The following is a 27,956-nucleotide window of genomic DNA, read 5'->3' on the forward strand; positions in this document are numbered from 1 at the left end:
TGTGGTTTGGACTTCCTATCTGAACATCCTTCCACTCGTGAAATATCGAATAGACTTTTAACCCATTTAGAACGGGTACACATTATGGTGTATCATTATTTTATGCTTTAACTATTGAAAAATAGCAGATATACAAGCTCACAGCACGGCACCGAGTGCCGCGCTGCGAGCTTGTAGATCTGCTATTTTTGAAAAATCGTGAAAATTTGAATTTTGACCCGATTCTATAAGTGTCTTTTGAATCCTTCTAAGAATTTTGGAAAAAAAACCTATGTTTCTATGTCAGCAATCTGGCCAGCCATCGTCAAAGAAAAGGTCCTTTTCACTTAACTGGAGCTCAGTTAGATTGTTCTTGAGAGACTACTATGTCAGTGGTTCTCAAACCTTTTCATGTGAAGGACCCCCAAAATTATATTTATTTGGCTACGGACTCCCATCTCAAAATATTTAGTTCCAGGGACCACCCAGAAGCAAAATTTGAGTAACAATCGTTTGCTTTGAAAATACATATTCAAAGATTTGCACACATTTTCACGACTTTTTCAAAAATAGCAGATCTACAAGCTCGCAGCCGCGCTGTGAGCTTGTATATCTGCTATTTTTCACTGGTTAAAGCATTCAATAGAAAGAAATAACTCTTCGGTAACATTGGCCATTTGAGATTTGACTGTTTTTATTTGGCACTGACAATAGCTTCTGTAAACCGTACCGTAGCCTTCTAGTTAGCTTCTTACATTTGTGTCCCGTATACTATGTATATATATATAAACTCTGAAGGCTCAATGCAGGCTTTGATAAATGACTTACAACGTCAGGTTATTGACACAACACAAGTTTAAAACAATGGGCGAGATTATTTTGTGCAAGCTTTTTGTGCTGGTTTGTGCAGAATCTGTGGAATGACATGTAATTACTCTGCTTGCCTTTAATTCTACAACACGTTATTTTTTTTGGCATTTCCACAATACATAAAGAGGTTTATAGAAAATGTACCGTGATTTTCTTTTCTCCTTTCTAAATCTTGAAACATGGCCCTTGGTACGAAAGGTACAGCCTTCTTTCTTTTTATCTCTTTCCCAGTATACATGAACTCTCACGGCTCAGTGCAGGCTTTGATAAAACAACTTAACACCTTGATATTTTCTCACATCACAAGTTAGCAACCAGGTATAAAACAGTGGGAAAATCTTCTTGTGCAAGCCTTTTGTGCTGGTTTGTAAAAAGCTGGTTCGTACAGAATCTGGAAATTACAGATCATTTCATCTCGTTGTCTTTCATTACACAACATTAATTTTGTTTGGAGTTACAATGTACATAAAGAGGGATTTATAGAAAACCGACATAGCTGCAACATGTAGTGATTTGCGTAGTATTTGTTTTTGTCTTTTTGCCTCAACCTTGAATCGGGGGACCTTGATACCAAGCTCAAAAAAGTGTACAAATATCAATCTGCAATGTATCCAAAAACAACATGTACATTATATTGTGAGTCTCATAAAGTCAGGGTTCCCACGGTCATGAAATTCCTGGAAATATTTTGAAATTAGAAAAAATATTTTTCCAGTACTGGAAAAGTTTTGGAATTGATCAAGGGTCCTGGGAAGGTCCTGGAAAAAATAACTATGCATTGTCTTTCGTTATTGATTTTGTTAATACTGAAATGACAAATTAAACATTGGCCAAATTGTCAAATATTAGAGGCGGAAATTGTGAAAATAGCAGATCTACATGCTCACAACGCCTCGCAACGCGAGGCGTTGTGAGCATGTAGATCGGCTATTTTCACAATAAAACCGTGTTTCAAAAATTCCTCAACTCTCTTCAAATATGATTATTTCGGGGGTCACGGCCTGTAAAGGTTGAGAACCACTGGCATACACGACCTGTCTTTGGGCATTGCGCATAGGAGTAAGCGACTCGTTATTGAGCTGAATTATTGTTATACAGTCCTGGAAATCGGGTTAAATATTCTGGAAAAGTTTCGGAAATGAATTGGTAAAAATATGTGGGAACCCTGTACAGTGGTTTTCACGTCGAGTGCTCATCCCAGCCTCGCGGTGATCAGCGCTCTCTGGCTACTGAGCCGGTTCTGGTGAGGCCGTGCCTGCTTGTCCCGGGTGACGTTGATGCAGGCGCTGTGCCTGTTGCTCTGAAGGTGGTGCCAGTACTTGAGCAGCTCGCTGGGGTGGAAGCCGTGGGACGTGATCAGGTGGCTGTACTTGCAGCTGGAGTAGGACACCCGCCAGTGGTTGAACAGGAACTCGTTGGGCGGCGGGGTGGGCTCGATCCGCAGCTTGGCCAGGCAGATGCCCACGTACACGTCCTCCAAATGCAGGCGGCGGATGCTCAGAGAGGCTCGGTAGATTTTGGCCGCCAGGTCCCCGGAGAACACGTAACCGGTCCCGGAGCAGAAGGTGGGGTACTTCTCGCTCGGGTACTGCTCCGGGGACATGTACCACTTGCTGTTTTTGTTTCGGTTCGGCGCGTAGCCCCTCATGTTGTTTCCCGTGAAGTAGTTCCTCTTGGGATTCAGTTGGGGTCTGAGCAGCTTGTGGACGAGGTAATCGGTGTTGACGAACATGTCACTGTCAGTTTTCATAACGTAGCTGGCCCGTGGACAATGCACGGCCACCCAGTTCATCCCCATCAGTGTCTTTATAGTCAGGTTGTTGTAGGTGTCCAAGAAGTCCTGCTGAAGGATATCGTGGTGCCTCAGGCTCTCGGACTCCAAGGTCCTCTGCTGTAGGCGCCCCAGCTCGCCTTCATTCGCCCCCAGCAGGAACAGCCGGATGATTCCTAGGCCTGGAGCGAGGCTCTCGTTGCCCCACGTCTGCCGTATGGCGTCCCGTGCCTCTACTTGGCGAGCCTCGGTGGCGATCAGCAACACCAGGAATGGTTGTGGCTTTCCCTCTGGGCATTTGTTTGCCTCGTTAATGATGTAAGGGTACGGCCCGGGGGACAGCATGCCACTCGGGCCACCCTCTTCACTTTGGCTGGCATTCGCTGCCAGGGAGTTCTCCAGACCTGCCTCCCCCCGAGGAGAGGAGTCGTCCGCGTCCTGCCGGAAGCTGGCGTTATTTCCGTCCACGATGACACTCGGCTGTGGAATGATGACGAAGCGCCACAGGGGCTGCCGGTGGCTCTGGTTCCCTCGTGCCCTGGCGGAGTGCGGCCCGCCGCCTCCTCCTCCATAGTCCACGGGATGCTCTCTCCACCACGGCGAACCCGCGAGGCCCGGCAACCAGTCCCGATGGACCAGTAAAACCACGACCCCCAGCAGCGAGAGGAAATACAGGAGCCCAGCGATGTGCGTGCAGCAGTGGCGTCTCCTCCACTGCATGGCGTCCAGCGGGGCTGCGTGGGACCTTTAATCCACTTGGACCGCAGTCGTTGGTCAGGGAAGACGCAAGCAGCCTCTCATGGATGCCCACACGGTGTAGATGATGTGAAGGTGGTTCTCCCAAGGGCCTCTTGAAGCCAGCGTCTGTCCTCCGGGTTTCAACAGGATGTACACAACGTACAAACCATTATTTGCTCAACGGCCAGGAATGTGGTCCTGTGGGAGAGAAGGAGAGGGCATTAACATATCGTCGTTGTCGGGGTGAAAACCTTGTATGTCCAAAACCGTTTGTTTTGTATTTATCATTTTAAAAATTATTTAAACGAGTGAAAACAGCCGATCTAAGAGCACACAACGCCTCACACCGCGAGGCGTTGTGTGCTTGTAGATGTCAGCTGTTTCACTACTTTTGTGCGATGGCTTTGTATGATGAAGCAGTGCTTTAACTTTGCGAAAAATTTGCACAAATTTGAAACTTGGAGATACGAGCACGATATGATTATTGATACTGTGATCCATGTTCAGCTATAGCAAACACAACGATGGCAATTCATTAACGGTGCCCTCGCCATTAATTAAATGCACACACTTTGTCCACTGTCTGTCGTCAGAAAGGGAAAATGATGTCAAAGCACGTCGGAATTGATGAAAATACACAGCGGTCATGTATACAATTCCAATCCAGAGCCATTGAGATGGAAGCGTTGCGTCAGTGACGCTTCCCCTAGCCTCTCCCGTTTACAGGTGGCCCAAAATGCAGCAGCTAGGAATGCGAATGGGTACGAAGAAACAAGAACATGTTACACCCGTTCCAACCCAATTGCATTGGCTACCCGTGAAATATCGAATAGACTTTTAAACCATAACCTTTTGTGTTTAACCCATTTAGGCCTACAATTATTGAATGCTTTAACCAGTGAAAAATAGCAGATATACAAGCTCACAGCGCGGCGAGCTTGTAGATCTGCTATTTTTGAAAAATCGTGAAAATGTGTGCATCAATATGTATTTTTCAAAGCAGACTTTTGTAACTCAAATCTCTGCTTCTGGGGGGTCCCTGGAACAACATATTTTGAGATGGGGGTCTGCGGCCGAATAAATGTAATTTTGGGCGTCCTTGACATGAAAAAGTTTGAGAACAGCTGATTTAGAGGAAGGATTTAGAAGTCGGGTCAAAGATATTCAAAGACTTGCACACATTTTCATGATTTTTCAAAAATAGCAGATCTACAAGCTCGCAGCGCGGCACTCGGTGCCGCGCTGTGAGCTTGTATATCTGCTATTTTTCAATAGTTAAAGCATAAAATAATGGTTAAAGTGGTTCAAATCTAATGCGACTCGGGCACGTTCCAGGTATTTGAGAGTTAAAACTTTAAATGGCCTGGCCCCACCTTACCATCTCTGACCGATAGTTCTCTCTCCCTGCCACTAGATTACTGTTGTCTCTGTCCTGTCCTCCATCTCTCCTCAGCCTCTCCCAAGGCAGGAGGTTGATTAGGTGTGATGGAAATTATTAACCTTACTTACAGTATAACATTAAATCCCCACAAGGGTAGAGTGGAATGAAACAATGTATTTATTATACAAAAAACGAGAGCGCTAGGAGACTGTGATTGCAAATGCAGCCTGATTGTCAGACAGTCTCTTTTATACAACACAAGACAACGCAAATAGCTGGAGGTGTGGTTGGTGGACAGAGTAATACACGGCTCCATTTAGAAATGGTTATTTTGACACGCTACCAACAGGTGAGAACATGTCTTGCCTAGTACTATTGTGAGGTGTAAATAGACCTGCAGAGTGGGCAAAAGTCCTACTAGTACAAGGCTTATAGGAGTTATAACTATATAATCATGCTTAGCACAGTGAATCGATTTTAAGATTGTATTGTTTTGTTTTTGAGCGGTGGTCACACCGTCTCCATAGAGTGGCCGTGTGTGTATCCGTGTATCCGTGTATTTGTCCGTGTATGTGGGTGGGTCTGTATGTAGCCTGCCCTACAGTACCTTTTATGACCATACATGTTAAGGGAGGGGCGCTGTTTTCAGGCCAGGCACACACGCACGCACGCACACACACACACACACACACACACACACACACACACACACACACACACACACACACACACACACACACGGGGGGGGGGTTGGTGGGTAAGAGGGTGCTGTTGAGACTAGCCTGGGGGGGGGGGGGAGGTGACAGAATTCATAGATCTAGAACACATAGAATTCATAGATATAGAACACAGAATATGTACAGTACAGTTAGGTGGGTAAACCACCGCTCAGTTCACACGGGTGTGATTTTTAAATCACTGAATGGGTTGGCACCCCAGTATCTCTCAGAACTTTTAGAGGTTTACGACAGTTGAAACTGGAGGCCCCAGAGGTGACCGAGCCTTCTCTGTCGTAGGTCCCACTTTATGGAATGCGCTCCCCTTCCAAATACGACTGGCCCCCACCATTGACATTTTTAAAGACACACCTTTACGCCCTGGCTTTTAATTCCATTTGAGAGGTTTCTGTGGTCTTTGTTTTGTTTGTTTCACTGTCTGTTGCCGTGGCTGCGTCCTGTGTTTTCCGTGATGTCTTCAGCAGTTTCTTTTGTGTTATTTCACAGCGTCTTTTGCTGTAGTTTTCTGTTCTGTATTTTAGCGTTCTCGTGTATTTAGCCTTGATTCATCTGTGCAGCACTTTGTAAACTTTAGTTGCTATAGTATAAATAAAGTGCATTGGATTGAGTGTAGTGTGCTGACATCACCAGATGTAATAGTAAATATGACTATCCAGTCAGGGTGAAGGTTGACAGAAGATTCAGACAGTGTAACAGCTTTCAGAGCTCTGGCCTCCATGACCAAAGCTTGGCCCTGTGGGGCAGAAGACCTCCTGAAGTGTCATATGGGACACCTTCTTATACCCATAGATGCATGTGCGGGTTTCCCAACTGGTCTTGGGACTTAAGTGGAAGATATGTGTAGAATCGGTCTATATCAGTGGTTAAGGACCCCCAAAATTATATGTATTTGGCCGTGGACCCCCATCTCAAAATATGTTGTTCCAGGGACTCCAGAAGTAAATATTTGAGTTAAAAATGTTGACTCTGAATTTGGGGTTTTGCCTTGCTAGATGCAGAATGGATACACGCAGCTCAGACCCGTTGGCAAACGATGACTTGCTGACAAGGAGTAGAAATAGAAGTCAGTCCATGAAGGATGTCAGCTGTTGGACTGACAGCTGCAGGCAAATCTAAATTAGTACTTTGGTTTGTGAGATTCTGCTTTAGACCAGGGGTCTTCAACAGGGGGTCCGGGACCCCTAGGGGGTCCTCAGAGTTACTACAGGGGGTCCTCCAAATCTTTGTGTGATAGAAACTTTTTTTCTTCTTTTTTTTATACCACTTTAACCCTAGTGTCCTTATTCTAAGAACTTTAGCTGCGAGGCGTTGTGAGCTTGTAGATCGGCTATTTTTGGCAAAGAGCTTTGGTGTAGAGGGGGAAAAGAGCAGACTAAGTACAGAGTGAAAGGTCAAGTTTATTAAGTATTGACGGTTCAAGTGGTTCTGAAAACACAAATTGACATGAATCCAAAATACACTGACGATCGATCGTGCTGTCCAACGATGAAACTATGTGGAATCTATGAACAGGTGGTGGGGGGTCCCTGCTTCATCTCTCTCTCAACTAAGGGGTCCTTGTTCTGAAAACGTTGAAGGCCCCTGCTTTAGACTATGTTCTACAAAGTTGAATAAAAGTAGAATAAAGACACATTTGACACGTCTATAAATATTGCTACCACACACAGGTTAATTCAGTTGTTCTGTCACTAATCTACCTAGTGATCTACAGCACGTTGTGCTTGAGTGATGTAGCGCTGACTGTAATCCATGTCTGAATCCTCTGAGGAATGACTTGTTCCTGCTGGGTGGTTGTCACACTGTCAGAATGTGCTTTTTTTAAATGAGCTGTCAGATGGAATTCATGTTATTAGATTTTTTTAGCAAAATTGGACTCCTGAAAGAGTAAAATGATTGAAGCTAAATCTGAAGTAAGAACCTCTACTGCTGTATAGGGATGGGACGATCAGCGATATTATCGTTTATCGCGATAAAAAAACACTCACGATAATCATATCGTGGAGATGTACAGTAATGTATCGTGATATCGTCCTCCGTCATACACTGGGATCAATTCACCTTTTATTAGCTGCATATCCAGTACCATTTAAACCCCCTATTGGTAAAAGGTACTTATAATTTACGTAGTTGATACAGTCTTTTTTTTCACTCTATCAAATGTCTTTGCCAAAAAATAGACGATCTACAAGCTCACAACGCGACACGTTGTCAGCTTGTAGATCTGCTATTTTTTGGCAAATGTTCCACCCCAGGATAATGGATTTTATTTATCGCAAATATCGTAAATCGCGATTTCTTTTGTCACAATAATCGTGACATGAAATGTTCTTATCGTCTCATCCCTACTGCTGTTATCACTAGTCTTATTTGATATGCAAAGGTTTCCCTGTGATGCTGTGCAGTCGGTTCAGTAGCACAGCTATTTTTCCCCCCTTAAATATTTATTGTATTGATTGATTTTTCAACGGCCTGACCTTGACATTCGCAAGAAGATGGCAGCACAGTTAACACCGTGTCAGTAGCGCTGTAAACATAGCCGGAGTCTACAAAGTTCAGTAAATGTCCCCGAGAAACATCCCCTTACCTTAACCTGACACCTGGTCGAGCATCGTGAGCCAACGTCGTGAATGTGCTGTAACGGAAAACAAACAAAGGTGTAGATAAAAATCAGCATGGCCTTCCTTTCTACTGTAGCAATGACAAACACAACCTCTGCTAGTCATTGCTTCCTCACTGGATCAGCGAATTAATGTAGGCAAATGTGATTGTGTTACTTGCTACTCATAAATACGCCAAGAAAGAACAACGATTTGTGAATAAGTCATACATTTGGTGTAAAGCATTGTCGGAGAGATTCTAAGAAACGTTTCCAACTCGTTCCCCCCTTCTGTAAGACCTTTAAAAAGTATTGCGTTTATAGGTCTTAAAAATGCCAGCTGAGAAACGTGAATTACAGATGAAAAAATAGAATTTAGGGTATATTTTTCCGATATTGTAATTGATAAATTGGGTTTATCCACTTAAACCCTAGCTATTTAGTTCAAATCCGTGAACGGCAGATGTTATTTCACACACACTAAATCTCTGCTTTTGAAAACAGACGATCTACAAGCTCCCAACGCTGTCTCATTGCAACACGTCGTGAGCTTGTTAAACAGCAATCCTTCCCAAAGAGATTAGGGATGCGAGGATTGAGGTACTTGAATGTAATTCTTAGTGGCATTAAAAAAGGCTTAAATCTAACTTGCCTAAACCTGCAGAAACCCTGCTTTATGCCCTTCCCCACTCTTGCTTCCCAACTGTGCAGAATCTTGATAAGAAGTGTGTGTAGAATGGTCCGCCTATGTTCTGTTTGTGGGCCACTAAGCCCCCCTGGAGTGATGTGTGTCCTCGCACATTCTACTGAATTACACACAGCCCTCTTGAAGGACCCCCGGAGACAAAGAACGGTTTGTGTGAGCTCACAGAAAGCACTGAAAAGACTTATGTTGGCCTCTCGTGGACGCGTCAACTGAAATGAAAAGAAGCATTTCCTTTCCCAGCCATGTGAACGTACACGCACTTGACATGCAAGCGTAAAAAAAAAAAAGAAAACGAAAAACGGCCTTCAGATTTTGAAACTGTCTCTCATCTCACATACCTCGGTATCGGGTCTCCCACCACCACAGACAGCAAGTCGTTTGTACCACCCGCTTACACGCCTGTTTCAGCTTGAGTCACAGTTCCTCTTTCCCAATTGTCCCCGGACTTGGTGAATCATAAAGCGTCGAGTGTCGTGCCTCGATGTGGTCGATCCGCGGCTACTGCCTCTCTGACATGTCGGGGCTTGATAACCCAAGTCCTCATCCTTTAATGCCTCTGTGTTGCCTAAGTCAACCAGCCTGTATTCCCATATCACTCAAACGGAACATGTTTTTCTTCTTCTTCTTCTTCACCGGGTCCTCTCGCAGACACACACGGCTCCCTACCAAAACGCAAGCGCATACGTGCGTGGCCATAGTTGACCGTACATGTGTCGGAGAGGTCCGGTCGCGTTGCGGTCTCTCGCTCTGCCGCGGCGCATCGTCCCCGGAGGCTGTGCTTTGCTTTGCAGAGTGTTTTTTTTTTTTTTTGGGTGCTAGCTTCGGTGCTCTCGGCTGTTGGCTGTCAGGAAAAGCGTGGGGCAAAGGAGGAGGTGGTGTGCCGGTGGCTTTTCTTGCCTCGGCTCACAGAGCCCAGGGCGTCCGCCGCAGCGTTCCTCTGGCTGTGCTGTGGTTGTTGTTGGCTCGCGCAGCGAGGCAGGGCAGATGAAGGTAGCGGTGAAAGCTGGGTGGATGTGCGTTTGTGCGTGGTGGTAGCAGCCACCCTCTGTCTCTGCTGCTGCTGCTGCTGCCGTTGCTCATCCTCCTGTGCTGCCCGCACACACCACCACCACCGCCTGCTCGTTTGCTTTTCCTTCCCCGTTAACCTCTCCTCTTCCAATGTGCTTCCTCGCTCGTATCATATTTTTTTTTTCTGTCATCGTTTTTTTCTCTCTTCTCCTCTCGTCTCTCCCATCCTCCACCCCTCCTCTCACTCTCTCTCTATCTCTCCCCCCCTCCCTCCCTCCCTCCCTCTCTTCGATTTTGATGGATTTGCCTGCTATCGGCGGTGCGCAGTCTCGCTCTGTGTGTGCGCGCGTGTGTGTGTGTGTGTGTGCTGTCGCCTGTGTTCCGGAGGTGAGCGGCTATAGTGACAGAGGCTTGAGACAGCTGAGGAGGGGGTTGAGAGAGAGCTATAGCGCTGCACGTTGTGTGCATCTGTGTTTCTGACGGACAGTCTCTGCCTCGGTGATGGTACGCTCTACCCCCCCTTAACACATCACACCATCTCTAGCGCTTTACACGCTGCCGCCGCCGCCTTTGCCGCCCGCTCGCTGCTTTGTGGGAAGCGGGGGTGGCGAGCGGGGGGGGTTGGGCTCTCGTGACCTATTTGTATTCACTACCCACCCCTCAGAAAGAGGAACAGGAGGATATCTCCACTGAGTGTGTGGTGAGAAGTGCGAGGGGGGTGGGGTGGGGGTGCGTGCAGTGGTCTTCTCATCCACACTTCCACCACGGGGGCCATTATGCGGAGCTACAGGCTCCCCCGGCGAGCCCCGCGCCCCCTCCCCATTTGGAGCACTTCCAAACCTCAGGCTTAACCCTCAAAGATCTGTAACCCACCCGAGTCGTGGTAGATTTGATCCACTTTAACCATTATTTTACTATTGAAAAATAGCAGATCTACAAGCTCTGCTAAAAATCATGTTTTTTTTTTTCTTTGAATATATCTATTTAAAAGCGAACATTTGTAACTCAAATATTGGCTTCCGGGTGGTCCCTGGAACAACATATTTTGAGATGGGTGTCCGCGGCCAAATACCTGCAACTTTGGGGGGTCCTTGACATGAAAAGGTTTGAGAACAGCTGATTTAGAGGAAGGATTTAGAAGTCGGGGTCAAAGATCGGGTCAAAGATATTCAAAAACTTGCACACATTTTCAAGATTTTTTTTTCCAAAAATAGCAGACCTACAAGCTTGCGAGCTTGTATGTCTGCTATTTTTCAATAGTTAAAGCATTCAATAATTCTAGGCCTAAATGGCTTAATAATTTCTCCCCTGTGTAGTCGCCGCTTCGAGCTGTATTGTTTTCACCATTGGAGAATTACTCCTTATCGTGTTTTGTGTAATACCCGCCTTTCCAGCAGTATTTCACAATTGATCCGGTGCCCCCCCCCCAACCCCCACCCCCACGCCATGTAGTTTCATTCTTATCAATGTGCCTGGCTGCATTTAGAAAACCAATTTCTCAAATTGATTTCTGATTTATATACATGCATAATGAAAGGAGAAAAAAATAAACATAGCATTATTAACCACTGTTCCCTATTTTGGGGCACAACGTCTTTTGAAATTGCACACATACGCTCATTCATAACTCATAACATCGCAATGTGTTGTGAGCTTATAGTGAGTGAGCTTTTTTTGTTTTATCTTTCAATAGACGCAGGGTTTTATTGGGCTCAAGAGTTAAGTGGTTGTTAAACATCTGCCTTCATTTGCAAAAAGTCTACAATTAGAGAATTTAGAAGAATTGTTAATGTGATCCTATGGTACCAACATCAATACAGCATAGAATTAAAACTATCATCTTGAATAGAGGCAAAATCTCACAAAAGATGGTCCGTGGCAGTGTTCATTTTTTCAGCAAATTTAGATTTAGTCTTAGTCCTGTCTTTGCACACAGGCGCGATTTTCTACCATTGCGTTTTTTTTCCATTTGCTGCATGATTAAAACTCATTGGATTTGGTGTGGGCTGTGCGGAATCCACACTGCGGATCCGAAAAGGAGTCATAAAAGGAGTCAATGAGTTTTTACCGCATGCGACAAGACGCACAAATCGAACTGGGTTTGAGCGGGGAAAAAACGCACTGCCGCAGCCACCTGCCGCATGGCAAATTCAGAGCCGGTGTGCATGACGTCATAAAGAATCATTGTTTTCTTTAAAAGAAATCTAATCGTCCGTTTTTTCGTTTGTGTGTCTGTGTGCAAAGCCCTTATGTCTTCTGAAATTGTTTTAATCTAGTTTGTTGCCAACCATGCCTGCAAAAAAGACACCAAGCAAGACTCCCAGGAAGAGGGCAGGTCAATCAGATGATGAAGCGGTTCAGAAGAGAGTGAAGGTGGACCACAGGAGTCACGGGAAGGAGCCGGGGGAGGTTCTGGTGCTGGGCCAGGGAGACGTGGGCCAGCTTGGCCTGGGGGAGAATACCATGGAGAGGAAGAAGCCGGCCCTGGTCCCCCTGCCGGAGGCCGCGCTCCAGGTGGCAGCCGGGGGCATGCACACCGTGTGCCTCAGTGAGACCGGAAGTGTTTTCACGTTCGGCTGCAACGACGAGGGTGCCCTGGGCCGGGAGGCGTCCAAGGAGGGCTCTGAATGTGTCCCAGGGAAGGTGGTCCTGGACCACAGGGTGGTGCAGGTGTCTGCTGGAGACAGCCACACTGCTGCTCTCACCGACGACGGCAAGGTCTACATCTGGGGCTCATTTAGAGATAACAATGGTGTTATCGGTCTTTTGATCCCAATGGAGAAATGTAACCTTCCAGTTCAACTCCACATCAAGGAGCCCGTGGTGAAGATTGCATCAGGTAATGACCATCTGGTGATGGTGACGCAGGATGGGAACCTGTACACACTGGGCTGTGGAGAGCAGGGCCAGCTGGGAAGGGTGCCGGAGATGTTCTCCAACAGAGGAGGCAGAATGGGCCTCAGCCGACTGCTGACCCCCCAGGTGGTGAAGTTCAAAGGCAAGGTGCAGCTGGTGGATGCCTTCTGTGGAGCCTACTTCACCTTCGCCGTTTCAAAAGAAGGCTACGTGTACGGCTTTGGGTTGTCAAATTACCACCAGCTTGGCACACAGAGCATCAAGACGTGCTTCTTCCCAGTGAAGCTGACCTGCTTCAAGAACTCCACCAAGGCCTGGGTGGACTTCTCTGGAGGACAGCACCACTCGCTCTGTCTGGATGCTGAAGGTCAGGTGTACAGTCTGGGCCGGTCAGAGTACGGCCGTCTGGGTCTGGGCGCGGACGCTGAGGAGACGTCGGTGCCCACAGCCGTGCCTGGCATGGAGCTGGTCAGAGCCGTGTGCTGCGGAGCCTCCGTCAGCTTCGCCGTCACCAGAGAAGGCTCGGTGTACGCCTGGGGCATGGGGACCAATCTGCAGCTGGGCACGGGCGAGGAGGACGACGAGGTGAGCCCTGTGAAGATGACGGGCAAACAGCTGGAGACACGCACAGTACTGGCAGCGTCCAGCGGAGGGCAGCACACCGTCCTGCTGGCCAAGAGCAAACAGGAGAGCTGATGATGATGAAGTTGTTCCTCCTCCTCCTACCAGAGAAGGATTTCTGACCTACTGTAACCTGGGGGGACTGACTGACTGACTGGGGGGCTGCGTTTGATAATTGAACCGAACACTTCAGTGGTCTCAATTGGGGGCCTTAAAAATTACAGTGAGATTTGACTCACACGTCACCCTCATCCTCTCTCTGCTTCTGAAATGTGTCTTTACAACCTGTGGACTTGAATACCTAGGCAGGCACAGATATCACTGGAGCAACAGGTTTATCTTTTACTGTTCAACTTTCTTCACGGCAGTCCAGAGGCAGGTGGTCAAGTCTTGCAAACCTGACATGTCGATTTCTAGCACACAGCTGTTTGATGGTGAACATTCAAAACATTTCATTTTATACTGTATTTGTGCTGCACTTGCTTGTTAATAAAGGTCTAGGCCTATTTTCAAAAAAAAAAAAAAAAAAAAACGTTTGTCCACCAGGTGCATGCCCTTCCCCAATCACCCAGGCCTATATATAGCCTGTCAATCAATCAGGCCTGGGAGTGGCATGCCCCTGGTGCCCAAACCAATAATCCAATAAACAATTAACTCATAAACTAATAGACTAACATGCCAAATAATACTAAATAATCACAAATAATCTCAAAATATAATAATACAAATAATAACTATAAACTAACAAAGAAAAGCAGTGCTGTGGCTTTTACACTAGTCTTAGTCGACTAAATGTAAAAATATTATCTTAAAGCTGTACTGTGGAAGCTGCTCAACTAGTGGTCAGTAGCGGTATTGCTTTTTTATAAAAAAAGTTACATGGTATAACTTTAAATAGTAAGGGGAACATAAGAAAATCTGCGAAGTAAATCGTTACCAAGAAATTTCTTCACCAATGTGTTTCTAAAGGTGTGCAATAATATGTACTAAAAGGTTGAAATTCAACTTCCGGGGGAAACCTCATAAAAAAAACTGATTTGTGTTTGTGTCCCATTAACTTTTAACCTGACTTTCGTCAGATGGTGGCAGTAGTGCGTAGGCTACCGCCCTACTTTACCATCTGAGTTCTCTCGGTGGGAGTTGATAACACTCGTAAAGCCCCGGGCCGGACCAATCAGCGGCATCTACGGGCGGGCTCTGAGCGGCTCTGAGCCAATAGAGTCTGATTGCAGACCACGTGGAAAACCAGGAGGCGGATTCTGGGTGGAACGTCACGCAGACAGGCCAATATGAGTGGTTGGAGTTGGCACTCCCAGACTGTGATAGACAGACGGCCCCATCCAATCACCTGCTAAATCATTTCAAAAAATGGCCCGCCCCTTACATCGAGTCTGCCGGAGCAATCCCAGATGGATAGTAAGCAGAGCAATACGCACTGCTGTCAAACTAGGGGTTTTTCATGATGCTGAATCCATTGCAAGCATTTGTTTTGCATGAAAAACATTCCGTGGGCTACAAATGGCCCCTACAAAACGGTGAAAAGTGATGATTCATCACTAAACCATCGTTTTGTGGGTCCGTTTTTTTTTGCATTAGATGGTGTCAGATTTGGAATCCTCATGGTTGACTTTTATGAAAAAGTGCACTGCTGCCAAACACATCTGTACCCGGAGTGCTCTCTTCTTACTCTGGGGTGCAGACGACATTGTTATGGGTGTCCTGGATTGTGCTTCCAGGAAGCGTGTTGGACAGGGTCTTGTCCTGAGTGCATATCTGATGCGTCTGATAACAATTATAATATTTTGTGCCCTACTTGTTCTTTAATTTAATTCACTTTAGGCCCTATATCTTCCGCCTGGGTGCAAATTGGAGGGGTGTGGTGACTCTCCCATTTCGAATGTATGCTCTCTCTATCTCTCTCTCTCTCTCTCTCTCTCTCTCTCTCTCTCTCTCTCTCTCTCCCTCTCCCTCTCCCCTCCCCCGCTCTGTTTCTCTCTTTCTCTCTTTCTCTCTATTCACGATATTCCTGGCCCTCTCTATGGAGGCTGCCATTTTCTTTTACAGAGGGTGTGTGCTTAAAAAAACATCTTTTCACTTCCTCCCAAGTAAGGAAGTGACACGGAATTGTCTGTTGCCAGATTTTGCCAAAGAAATAAGCCCAACAGAAGCAACTAGGCTATACTACTTTACATTTACAATTGAAAATAGCAGATCAGCAAGCTCACAATGTGTCACATTGCGACGGGGACGTATCTCCATTCCGACATTGACTTCTTATTGTCAGAGTGGCAACACTTCCACAGAGGTTAAGTTTAGAGTTAGGGTTAGGCATAGGGTTAGTGTCGGAAAGGAGACATGTCAAAAAGGAGACCTATCGGAATGGAGACATGTAACCCATTGCGACACATTGTGAGCTTGTATATTTGCTATTTAAACAAATATTTAGGGGAAAAAAAGAAATTTGAATATTTTTGAAACATTTTAACAACATAAATCTGTGTGGAGGTCCCTGGCACCACATATTTTCAGATGGGGGTCTGCAACTGTGGACAAATATGTTAATCTGGGGTCCTTGATATGAAAAGATTTGGGAACCACTGGTTTAAAAAATATTAGAAAGTAAGCAACTATACTATTTTTTAGAAACACAAATTGCTTATTATAAGCGGACATGGCAACCCATGTACATTCAGATCCCAGAGCCTAGAACGCCAACTACTGGCACTTTAATGCAAGGACAACAGGAAACCAAATGATGTTTTTCAGGCCAGCTCCGCCTCTTTCAGGATATGAACAGGAAACCGGGGGCGGGGCCAGGAATAACGTGAATAGTTCCTGGCGAGGGAGGGCCGTGAGGACGCATCGAACTACACACTCTTCTTTCCCTGTACACCAAACCTCTTTGACTGCACTCTTCTTTCCCTGTACACCAAACCTCTTTGACTGCACTCTTCTTTCCCTGTACACCAAACCTCTTTGACTGCACTCTTCTTTCCCTGTACACCAAACCTCTTTGACTGCTTCACTACTACTGCACTCTTCTTTCCCTGTACACCAAACCTCTTTGTCAAAAACAGACGATCTACAAGCTCACAACACATCACGCTGAAACGCGCTGTGAGCTTTATGGTCGAAAGTTTCCCCCCAGTTCAAGTGTTTACAGTTTTTCACGATTGTTAACACACAAAAATCTAAAATTCGGCACAATTTTCACAACCTTCACTTAATGTACCTATAGCTTGACCTGATTTGGCACTACTTCACACTCGCTTTTCATGCATTAGACTCAGATTTTCTTTCTTTACACTCAAATTCACCTTGTTGTCTAAACACTACACACAATGTTCAGTTGTTGCACAACATTGAGACAGGAACCAGAGGCAGAGATGGGCACAAAATACAAAAATGATTTGAAATGCAAAGATACAAATACCAGGATATTGTCACCAGGATAGTATCTTGGTGACACTATCCTGGTCAATATTAGACCAAGTACTGATCGAGTATTTCGTTTTTTTTAGTTTTTTTTATATTTTGAGCCCATCTCTGACCGGAGGCATGATGCCTAAATCTACTGTAAATCATGTACCCAAATACAACTTTTTGGATGCATATTTGTGTGCTGTTTTATGTTTGACTATATAAAAAAGTAGGCCAACACTGAGTAATTTTACAAAAGGAGAAATAGCTCATTCTCCCGAGTCAATGTCATTCATATGGTGTGTTCCAATTCAATGGTGTGTTTTCAATTTTGCACTCCAGTGTGCTGTACATGCTTGGTAGTGTGCAGTAAATGCTTATTTGTGTGTTCTGAATGAATGGTATGTGTCATTTGAAAATATGGCGTGTGTACCAAATGCAAACACAAGTCCATTTTGTGAACACAGTTTAGTGATTTGATGGCAAAGTGATCATCTTGGGAAGGGAGTGTGAGGTTTAGCATTTTGTGTGTGAGGTTTTCAGTTTTGTGTGTGCAGTTTTGAAAAAGCTGTTAGTGTAGTGAAAAACGTGTGTTAACAATCGTGAAAAACTGTAATATAAAACAGGTTCTTAGCACACATACAGTACACCCTGTAGTAACTATGACGGGGGAGAGTGTACCGTAGAGCAGCGGTTCCCAAACGCTTTAGCTTGTGACCCAAAAGCGAAATTAGTCGTTTGCCCGGCACCCAAACTAGTGAAAACAGCTGATCTATACGCTCGCAATGCTTTGCACCACGTTGTGAGCTTTTTCACTACTATTTACTTTTTCTAAGTTATGGAATATCTTAAAATGTATTTATTAATGAAAATGTTTTGAAATAATAAAAATGTAAAACAAATAGGAAAAAAATATTAAGGGACCCATAAAAATGTCTCTGCACGCGACTGTGACCTGTGATGATGATTGTGTGTGTGTGTGTGTGTGTGTGTGTGTGTGTGTGTGTGTGTGTGTGTGTGTGTGTGTGTGTGTGTGTGTGTGTGTGTGTGTGTGTGTGTGTGTGTGTGTGTGTGTGTGTGTGTGTGTGTGTGTGTGTGTGTGTGTGTGTGTGTGTGTGTGTGTTGCATGCCAATCAGGCCTGCAGAACAATAGCATGAATGTATCAACCTACAATGATGAAATACATGAATTCGTTTCCTGATCAGAATTATGTTACAGAAGTATCACTTATTTCACTGTTCATTCCCTTCTGCTGCAGACTCTCTGCCCTCGGTGTGTGTGTGTGTGTGTGTGTGTGTGTGTGTGTGTGTGTGTGTGTGTGTGTGTGTGTGTGTGTGTGTGTGTGTGTGTGTGTGTGTGTGTGTTGCATGCCAGCAGAACAACAGCAGTGGTGGGAAAGTTATTCACATTTTTAACTCAAGTAAAAGTATCAATACTGTGCTTCACATATATAGAACACATAGAGAAATACTCTGTTACAAGTAAAAGTCCGGAATTCAAGAGTAAAAGTATGAAAGTGTTGGCATCCAAATGCGCTTAAAGTACCACAAGTACACAATGTTTGAAAATATCAGATCTACAAGCATTGTCAGCTTGTTTCAAATAGCCTGGGTATGAAATAGTGCAAAAGTGGTTTATATATGTTTTATAAAATGAATTTATATCCGTAAAGTAACCAATAACTATAGAGTTTTCAAATTAATGTAGTGGAGTAGAAGTAGAAGTATTGGAAATTGGAATTACTCAAGTAAAGTACAATTAACTCAACTGTGTACTTAAGTAAATGTACTTAGTTACTTTACTCCACTGAACAACAGCCGAATGGATGAACCTAGGATGATGAAATACATTCATTAGTTTCCTAACGTCAGAATCATGTTACAGAAGTATCATTTTATTCTTCCTCATGTCTTCACTATTCATTCCCTTCCAAGAAACTGCAGGTGCAACTTATTTACCTGTGCCAGTTTCCTTGTTTATCCCACCAGTATTATTCAAAACCTTTAGAGGATAAAAGTTATATAATGTATTATTTTATACGGTTGACAACATTTATTATGTGTTATTTTATAAAGTTAATGTATTGTTGTTTTAAAGGACAACAGCTTCAGCAAAATGGCATCTATTGTTAGTTAGGATACTTTTCAACGTTTTGGAAGACTAACAAATACTGTACTTGTACAGTATTTAATATTAGTCATGTTGTCAAACTTTCTTTGTGTGTAATATCTAATCTGTGGGAAGAATGTGTTGGTACAGAGTCAATATAATAATAATGCACACAACTGTAACATTCCGTGGGCTACAAATGGCCCCTACAAAACGGTGAAAAGTGATGATTCATCACTAAACCATCGTTTTGTGGGTCCGTTTTTAGCCCACAGAATGTTGTTCATGCAAAACAAATGCTTGCAATGGATTCAGTATCATGAAAAAGCCCTAGTTTGACCCCTCACATGCTACTTAAAGCATATTTATTTGTTGTATTTTTTTCCTGTATAGGAAAGTTAATGGGACACAAACACAAATCAGGTTTTTATGAGGTTTCCCCCGGGAGTTGAATTTCAACCTTTTAGTACATATTATTACACATCTTTAGAAACACATTGGTGAAGAAATGTTTTGGTAACGATTTACTTCGCAGATTGGTCAAATATCTTATAAAATCCCCTTACTAAAAGCTATACTGTGTAAGTTGCTCAACTAGTGGTCAGAGCTGTATAGCAAACCGCGGTCACGTCCGCGTCTTTCGGCCGTTTTTCGCCGCGGACCGGGCCTCTCGCCACCGCATCCACCTGCAGCTCGCCGAGATCTATCTTTAGAGGGGTCCCTGGTTCCTGTGCGTTCAGGCATTCCGGAGAAACTGACTCCTTCACACGAGAATATGTTGTTGTTATGTTGAGGCAAGCTACTTCCTGAGAAGTCAGAAGATGCGCCTGTGATTGGCCGGTAGTGTACCGTGTGTTTATGATCGGCGATATGATTGGCCAACGTATACACATGATGCAGATGACGTCATTTTGCCTCGAAATTCTCACGGCTCATAGAAAACATATAAAGAGAAGGCTTTAGAAGCTGAAGACCCGGAAAAAGGGCATTTCGCCCAATCTCACCAGCAAGTGGGTGGGGCCTTGTGAGGTGTTGGAGCCTATTTCAGATGTTGTGTACCGGGTGAAGCTGTGTGTCAGGGGACGGGTGGTGGTGTTGCATCAGGACCGTCTGGCGCCCTACCGTCCCCATGCTCAACGAGACTTACCGGCTGAACAACCCAGCTCACCCTGCACGGCTCCTCCGACCCTCATGGACCCACCCAATACAATGGCCTTTGGGACCGACAGTGGGGGGCAGGGGCCCACAACTTCACGGCCTCAAAGACAGCGGAAGACTCCCCGTCGCTATAGAGACTATGTGTTGAGCGTTTAGTCGCCGGGACGGGCGACACGCTGGTGGGGGCTGTGTGGTGACGGAGCTGAACTATTTGTGCACTGCTGCGACGCCTGTGGCTGTGCCAGACCTCTGCACGTTCTGTTTCTTCTGTCCATTATTAAATGCTATTACATTGTTTTTCTTCACATTGCTCTTGTTCTCCCCTGCACCATTGTTGCGGTCAGGCAAGGTTTGTGATTGAATTATTTGGTCCAATAACCCAGCTAAACCGTCGGTTCTGGTGTACTGGACCGGTATGTTGCAGCTGTAACACCACACGGTGCCCCAGTCCTCTGTGCTGAGCACCAGGCAGTTTAGCCCCGACCGCGGCAGGGTTGACTTGTGATGTCTGACCGCGTGCTCGTTCTCAGAGTTCTGCCCGCATCCTCGGTGTCCGCAGTGTAAACACATCCATATCGTCGCTGCCGTCTTCTCTCCTTCCCCGCTACAGTCCTGACAAGGGTTGCCGTTGGAATTCGAACCCCACACCTTGAAAAGATTCTTCCCCTTGAGCAGTTTCTTGACGTGGCTACAAGAGGGACCTGTCGGATCGGTGTCCTTGGTCCCCTTGGAGCTTTTGTCCTTCCCCGTCTTATTCTCTGTCGTCATGTTTCGAGCGTGGAGCCTTTAGATCCCTACGAGATGACAGTGTGGTTCGCTCCGTGCAAACGAGCTGCTCTCTACTCCGGCCATGTTGGTATGTGAAGCTCTGCGATGAACAACCTGCGTGTTTAAAGTAAACTAACGTCTCTTCTTGCAGTGATGTCTGCAACGCGTTAGATATGCTGACCCTCTGACATCACACCCAACACAAAGTGCTGCCATAGCAGTGATGTTAATAGGTTTTTAATGTAATGAGTCCCCGGGACCCACGAAGGGTCTTTGGGATGAGTCCCAGGGATATTTTATGGGTCCCACAAAAATTCTACGCGGCATGTCATTTTTGACAAAGTGCAGCATTTAACTTGAATTGGTTATTATATGGTTATGTTCATGTTACGTAGAAATGTGTCTGAAAGAAATGAACCACAATTCCAAATCTTACAATTTTAATACTTCCAAATAGTCATGTGTTTGATTGTTTTTATACCGAACCGGTAATATCGGATGTTGACCACTTGGGGGCGCAGATAGAAGCTTTTACCGAGTCTTCATAATCAACAGCCAGTCAGCCACCTGTTATTTTATATACATCGATAATATATGGATCTTCTCAGTGAGATCATGATGTCTCCTGTTTGTACTGTTACTGCTTCTATGGAATGGGGGAAATGCCGTGCTTGTGTTTGCTCTGCTGTACAGAGAATCAGTGGACTGGGTCAAAAACAGTGGATTGGGTTGCTTGTAGATCGGCTACTTTTGTTTTGAACGGTTGATCCTAGAGGGACGTGCCGCCCCTCTATGGATGCGGGAGGGCAAGGCACAGGCGGCCGCGGTAGTCCGCTGCCCCGGCGGACCACCAAAGGGACGGCGCCGCCACGAAAACACTATAATCAATCAAACAGTTAGGCAGCCTAGGCTACATACATACTGTCTCAGATAGCATACATGCTAGGCTAGCTTGCTTCCTCCGTGTTGTAGTTGAGCCAATAAAGGTTATTTGACCATGTTCACCACAACGTTAATCGTCGCTATTGTTGTAAAGACGCAATGAAGACCTGTGTGGCTTCTAACACGTTGTCCAATGTCCACCACCACATCTATAAACAATAGCGCGTGTACTGTATATCCAGTTGTTTGTTATTGAATGGAGGGGAAAGGAGGCGGGTCGCTGTCTGAGCAGTGAGCATTGAGCTGCAGTGTAGAGACGTGACGTCACGTTTCTGCGCCGAGCCCTGCCATACACGTCCTGTGGGGGAACCCTTTTTGGTGTGTCACCTAACACGCTGTGCCACTATGGTCAGAGAGCGGCCCGGTGCTGCGTCGTGGATTCAAAACACAGACTGTTGTTAGTTTTATCGTCTGTTTTAAGACTTTCTACGCGGATTTCATTTGTGTTAACGTAGGGTAAAGTAGCATGCCTTCACCCATGAACAATGGTGGCGTCTGTGGACTTTTTAAAAAAAATGTTTTTTCGTGATGTGGTAAATTATTTTAACGTGGACTCCAATGGAGGCAATGCGTCCGTGGGACCCAAGGACACTGACGTGAATGCGTCTCTAGGCAACGTGAATGCGTCAGAGACGCGTGACGCGCACGTAATGACGTCACTGCCATAGCAACGGTTTGTCAACAGTTCAATTATACATCAGACACGATCAAATAAGTCAGCTCCATATAATGGGCCAAAAGGGGCATGCCATATATGGGCATAATGACATCAGGGATATCCATATATGGTCATAAAAGGGACGGATACAGAGATCTCCATGTATGGGCATATCGGTCGGGCATACTGTACTGTGTGATTACTGTGTGATTGAATTTTTCATTCATTGAAATTTTGACAAATATGAAGTATTTTTGAGCGGAGCTTTAGGCTCCAACATCTGGCTTTGTCCGAGGTGCGAAGCGTGGCCTACATCTGGCCTACATCTGGTCAACATCTGGCCTACATCTGGTCTACATCTGGCCTACATCTTGGCACAAAGCGCGGTGTGCATGACGTCATAAAGAATCATTGTTTTCTTTAAAAGAAATATAATCGTCCGTTTTTTCGTCTGTGTGTCTGTGTGCAAAGCCCTTAAGTCTTCTGAAATTGTTTTAATCTAGTCTTAGTTGTTTTAATCTAGTCTTAGTTGTTTTAATCTAGTCTTAGTCGACTAAATGTAAAAATATTATCTTAAAGCTATACTGTGTAAGTTGCTCAACTAGTGGTCAGAGCTGTATAGCAAACCGCGGTCACGTCCGCGTCTTTCGGCCGTTTTTCGCCGCGGACCGGGCCTCTCGCCACCGCATCCGCCTGCAGCTCGCCGAGATCTATCTTTAGAGGGGTCCCTGGTTCCTGTGCGTTCAGGCATTCCGGAGAAACTGACTCCTTCACACGAGAATATGTTGTTGTTATGTTGAGGCAAGCTACTTCCTGAGAAGTCAGCAAGATGCGCCTGTGATTGGCCGGTAGTGTACCGTGTGTTTATGATCGGCGATATGATTGGCCAACGTATACACATGATGCAGATGACGTCATTTTGCCTCAAAATTCTCCCCCCCTCACGGCTCATAGAAAACATATAAAGAGAAGGCTTTAGAAGCTGAAATTAACGGAGTGGGGGTTCTAAAACTTTAGCGATTTAACAGCTAGGACAATTTTAAGATTTGTTTTATAAAAAAAGTTACATGGTATAACTTTAAGCCTCTATCAGAGTCCAGAGCTATTCAGTTCACCGCGGTGTCGTTTTCTAGCTATCACCTAAAAATACATAACAAAGCCTAGGTGATAGCTAGGAAACTACACTGCGGTGAAGTGAATAGCTAGCTCTTCACCCTGGACTCTGATAGAAGCTTTAGTCTTGGTCTTTTGGAATTAGACTTAGTCTTTTAGTCTTCGTCTTTTAGGCTAAATATGACCACATAACTCTGAACAAGTCATTGTCTTCTACTGTCTGTTACTCCGTCAAAATAATAACAATTATAATTAAAATACAATGCAATTCTGAGTTCTCAAAAACATAATAAACAAAACATGCCTAGCATACGCCTCAGTGCCACTGCCCCAGGCACAAAATCTCTGCTCTGCAAATAATATAGTAACAGTATCAATCACATCTGACGCTGTCTTCTACTCTCCGTGCAAAACCAACAAGATTCGAAAAGTGGCATTCTCAAATGTAAAGATAAAAGATGGAAAAAGTAAAGGAGTATTTCACTTTCAAAAAAACTTTTGGTAATTTTATCATCTAATCAGGCTTTTATGAACACCCTGAACAGTTTTTAATTAGCTTGATTGAATATTTAGATATTTGATGTAAATGTTACCAGGCCCTCCAGGCCCAGGGCCTCTCCCCACACACACCCATTGTAACTTCAAACTTCATTTTAACCATGATAGATTCATTAAAAACACACATCTGGTGACTCATACTACCCTCCTAATATGTTAGCAGGCCGTGTTTTTTCGATAACATTTTTCATTTATTTTTAATAATTATTCTTTTGTATTTAATTTTTTCCATTTTTCCAAATAATTATAAAAAATAAATCAAAAGAGTTATCGATAAAACACGGCCTGCTCACGTATTAGGAGAGTAAAATGAGTCACCAGAAAAAATAATGTGTGTTTTTAATGAATCTATCATGGTTAAAATGGAGTTTGAAGTTACAATGGGTTTGTATGTGGAGAGAAGCCCTACCACTGCTCCCTGTTGAAAGTGGAATATCCCTTTAACACTGGTCTGTGGCACAAATGCAGAATAAATAATGGGACCTTAGCTGTGAAAAAGGGTTGAAAACCATTGGCCTAAGAGTGGTTAATACAGCAGCACTGTGACATGTGGATGACCTGGTGTGTCTGTGCAGCCAACCTGGCCCAGATACAGCAGCAGAGTCTGTGCACCTGGACAGGGGCGTCACAAGGGGTAGGAAAGTGGGACTGAGTTACCAGGGCCCAAGGTGGAGGGGCCCTAGTAAATTTAGCTATTGAAAAATAGCAGATATACAAGCTCACAGCGCGGCACCGAGTGCCGCGCTGCGAGCTTGTAGATCTGCTATTTTTGAAAAGTCGTGAAAATGTGCGCACATCTTTGAATATATGTATTTTTTTAAGTGAACATTTGTAACTCAAATTTTGCTTCTGGGGGGTCCCTGGAACTAAATATTTTGAGATGACATGGAAACATAGGTTTCTTGGCACACATTTTCACGATTTTTCAAAAATAGCAGATCTACAAGCTCACAGCGCGGCACCGAGTGCCGCGCTGTGAGCTTGTATATCTGCTATTTTTCAATAGTTAACATTCATGGGGGGTCCGCAGTGAATCCTTGTACCCAGGACCCAGAATTTGGTGTGACGCCCCTGCACCTGGATGTCTTACAGCAGAACCTTTCTCACAGCAGCAGAGTCCTGTGTGCACCTGCATTCACTGAGTCCACTGCTACTTCAGTCTCCCCTGTCTCCTACTGTTGCTCATGCCAGTGCTTCTCAACCTTTTCAGGCCGCGACCCCCAAAATAATCATATTTGAGGCGTTGTGAGCATGCGAGGCGTTGTGAGCATGTAGATCGGCTATTTTCACAATTTCTGCCTCTAATATTTGACAATTTGACCAATGTTTAATTTGTCATTTTAGAGGCATTAAAAAGTCCTTAAATTACCCTCTATACACTAAGGCTGGGCGATATTAGGAAAAACGTCAACGTTGTTTACCTTGATATAGATCAGGGGTGGGCAACTTTGATGATGGAGAGGGCCACTATATTTCCACCTTCACTCCAGAGGTCCACATTGCATATTGCTACGTACTTTGTCATTCTAGTATCTCATACAAAAGAAGCAGATCTACAAGTTCTGCAACGCGTTTTGAGCTTGTAGATCTGCTATTTCTGCTTCTTTTGAATTGGAATCCAGAATTTCTTTTTGTTCTTTTTTTTAATTGAAATCCTGAAATCTAACCTTAATTTCAAATGCATTTAGTTATACTTATGTTAACTTTAACACTTTAACCGCCACGGGAGTCATATGACGTCACGTTTTTTACCCCCCCCGCGCTGCCACCAGCGTCAACTGACGCCCGAATGTCTTTTTTTGCCAGACCCATGAAATGGGTAGGCCTACATAAGCAAATGTCGGTCTGTCCCTTTTCTATATAAAGGGTATATATGATGATGACATGATGATGACATGCCTACAAAAGGCATGATGTCATAAATGATGATGACAGACAGGGGGTCTGGCACAACCAGGTTGACCTGGTCTAGTTTAATTAACACAAGATTAGGAGCATATGTATCACTGACGCTTGGATTCAGCCGTCCTGGGCCCTGGAATGACTAAAATCACCATGGTTACCATTGTGTGGCCAATCAGCTTGTGTTACCTTGTGTTACCATGGTGATTTGGTACATGACCGTCCTCCCCAGGCCTGGGATTGCTGGATGGATGGCAAGGAGTGAAAAGTATAGATCTCTTGAGATGGAGGAGGGGTGCTTTACTATACTACTGAGGACTACTTCTACAGCCGTTACATGTGATCTGAAAAGTTTTACTGGATCGTCATGGTTCATCGACCAGGCCACCAGGGACCACCGAGCCGCGGCGTCGCAGCGAAAAGAATTGCTATATAAAGTAAGTGGTTGTTGCTAGATTGATTGATTGATACACAGTGGTGTAGTGGCGTGTTTGGGGGGTCGCCGACGTCGCTCCGAGAGCAAGCATGAGATGAGAGATGATTATGCTCATCTCGGATCACAACAGGTGGTCCGCGCGCGGACCACCGATCGAGCAGGGCGTTTAGCTCAGCGGCGTCAGTTCAGAAAAAGCTAAGTTATGGCAACATGACTGGTGTCTTTCACGCGCGCGAGGCTCGCGTGCAAGACACCAGTCATGTTGCCATACCTTTACAACAGGCACGATTACAGTACATTTTATTATATTCCCCCTGTAGCCAAGGTATGGCAGCTGCCATAGCTTGCCATACCCAATTGACGCCTCTTTAGCTTAGCTTGGTGAGGAAGGAGGACAGATGCTCCATTTAGTGCAAAACAAACACATCCCAGCAAAACAACCACTATAAGTCACTCGCAGACGTCGCAGTCTGACCAATCCAGCGAGATGGAGATCGAAAAAGAATCCCAGTGGTAATCCTCATTGTATTTTTATAGTTTTATCGTGTTTTATTCTAAAAGTAACCCATCGATAGCCTGCTCAGATTTCCTCTCTCTCTTTCGTTCAGAAAGTGATCTCTCTCACCGTGTCTCTATGTCTCTCTACCTCTCTCTCTGCTCCACTCTCTCTCTCTCTCTCTTTCATTCAGAGAGCGATCTTTCTCTCACCGTGTCTCTGTCTCTCTACCTCTCTCTCTGCTCCACTTCTCTCTCTCTCTCTCTCTCTCTCTCTCTCTCTCTCTCTCTCTCTCTCTCTTTTTTTTTTTCGCTAGAGAACCAACTGCGTTAGAATAAACCTTACAGCCATGATACAAGAGAGAAAGTTGGGGAGAGAGAGATTGATTGATTGATTGATTGATTGATTGATTGAAGACTTTATTAGAAGTTTGCATAGGAAAAGGTACAGTTTCATGACGGTACAGTTCACTGGTACAAGGTCTACTAAAAGGAGATCATGAGATCCATGAAAAGACTAGGCTTATTTCCATAGTAAACCATTGCAGTATCTCATATAACATTGAATGACAGACGGATAGAACACAGTACTATGCAGTAGATATAGTCAGGAAAAAAGGGGGAAATAAAAAACAGTATAAAAACATACAGTAGGTAAATACAAAGAAGGGATTGATTGATTGATTGATTGATTGATTGATTGATTGATTGATTGAAGACTTTATTAGAAGTTTGCCTAGGAAAAGGTACAGTTTCATGACGGTACAGTTCACTGGTACAAGGTCTACTAAAAGGAGAGCCATGAAAATACTAAGCTCATAGTGCCTTGCTGGGCTATGAGCTTGTAGATCGGCTATTAGGCATCATATGTAAATGGCAGATCTACAAGCTCATAGCGCGGTGCCGGGCTATGAGCTTGTAGATCTGCTATTTTGGAAATATATGTACCTGTGTATATAAAATGTATAGCAAATAATTATATATACCTTATGGTAATTATGTTTTTTTTTTTTTCATAATTACTCTTACTTGCAGTTGCCTGGTCTGGATTCTAACATGGTGAAGTTTGTCGCAGTTGGCTTGACTTTGTCAATACAAACATTTCCATATGGATGTACATCAATTTTTATTTA

General features: G+C 44.6%; 3 protein-coding genes across 3 annotated transcripts in view; 2 read left to right on the forward strand and 1 right to left on the reverse strand.

Annotated features, from left to right (window-relative positions):
* cdc73 (cell division cycle 73, Paf1/RNA polymerase II complex component, homolog) overlaps positions 1 to 27,956 on the forward strand; it is an 85,048-nt gene that overhangs the window by 26,681 nt on the left and 30,411 nt on the right. The window lies entirely within an intron of this gene.
* Positions 2,042 to 3,340, reverse strand: LOC308286110 (beta-1,3-galactosyltransferase 2-like; the record flags this gene model as incomplete). The annotated part of the gene is made up of 1 exon (XM_080727067.1): positions 2,042 to 3,340. The coding sequence occupies one exon, from the start codon at positions 3,338 to 3,340 to the stop codon at positions 2,042 to 2,044; it is 1,299 nt and encodes a 432-aa protein (XP_080583193.1).
* On the forward strand, positions 12,076 to 13,338 carry LOC308286111 (regulator of chromosome condensation-like; the record flags this gene model as incomplete). Its single annotated transcript, XM_080727068.1, has 1 exon — positions 12,076 to 13,338. The coding sequence occupies one exon, from the start codon at positions 12,076 to 12,078 to the stop codon at positions 13,336 to 13,338; it is 1,263 nt and encodes a 420-aa protein (XP_080583194.1).

This window comes from Nannobrachium achirus (assembly GCF_963921795.1).
Source record: "Nannobrachium achirus genome assembly, chromosome: 5".
Lineage (NCBI taxonomy): Eukaryota > Metazoa > Chordata > Actinopteri > Myctophiformes > Myctophidae > Nannobrachium > Nannobrachium achirus.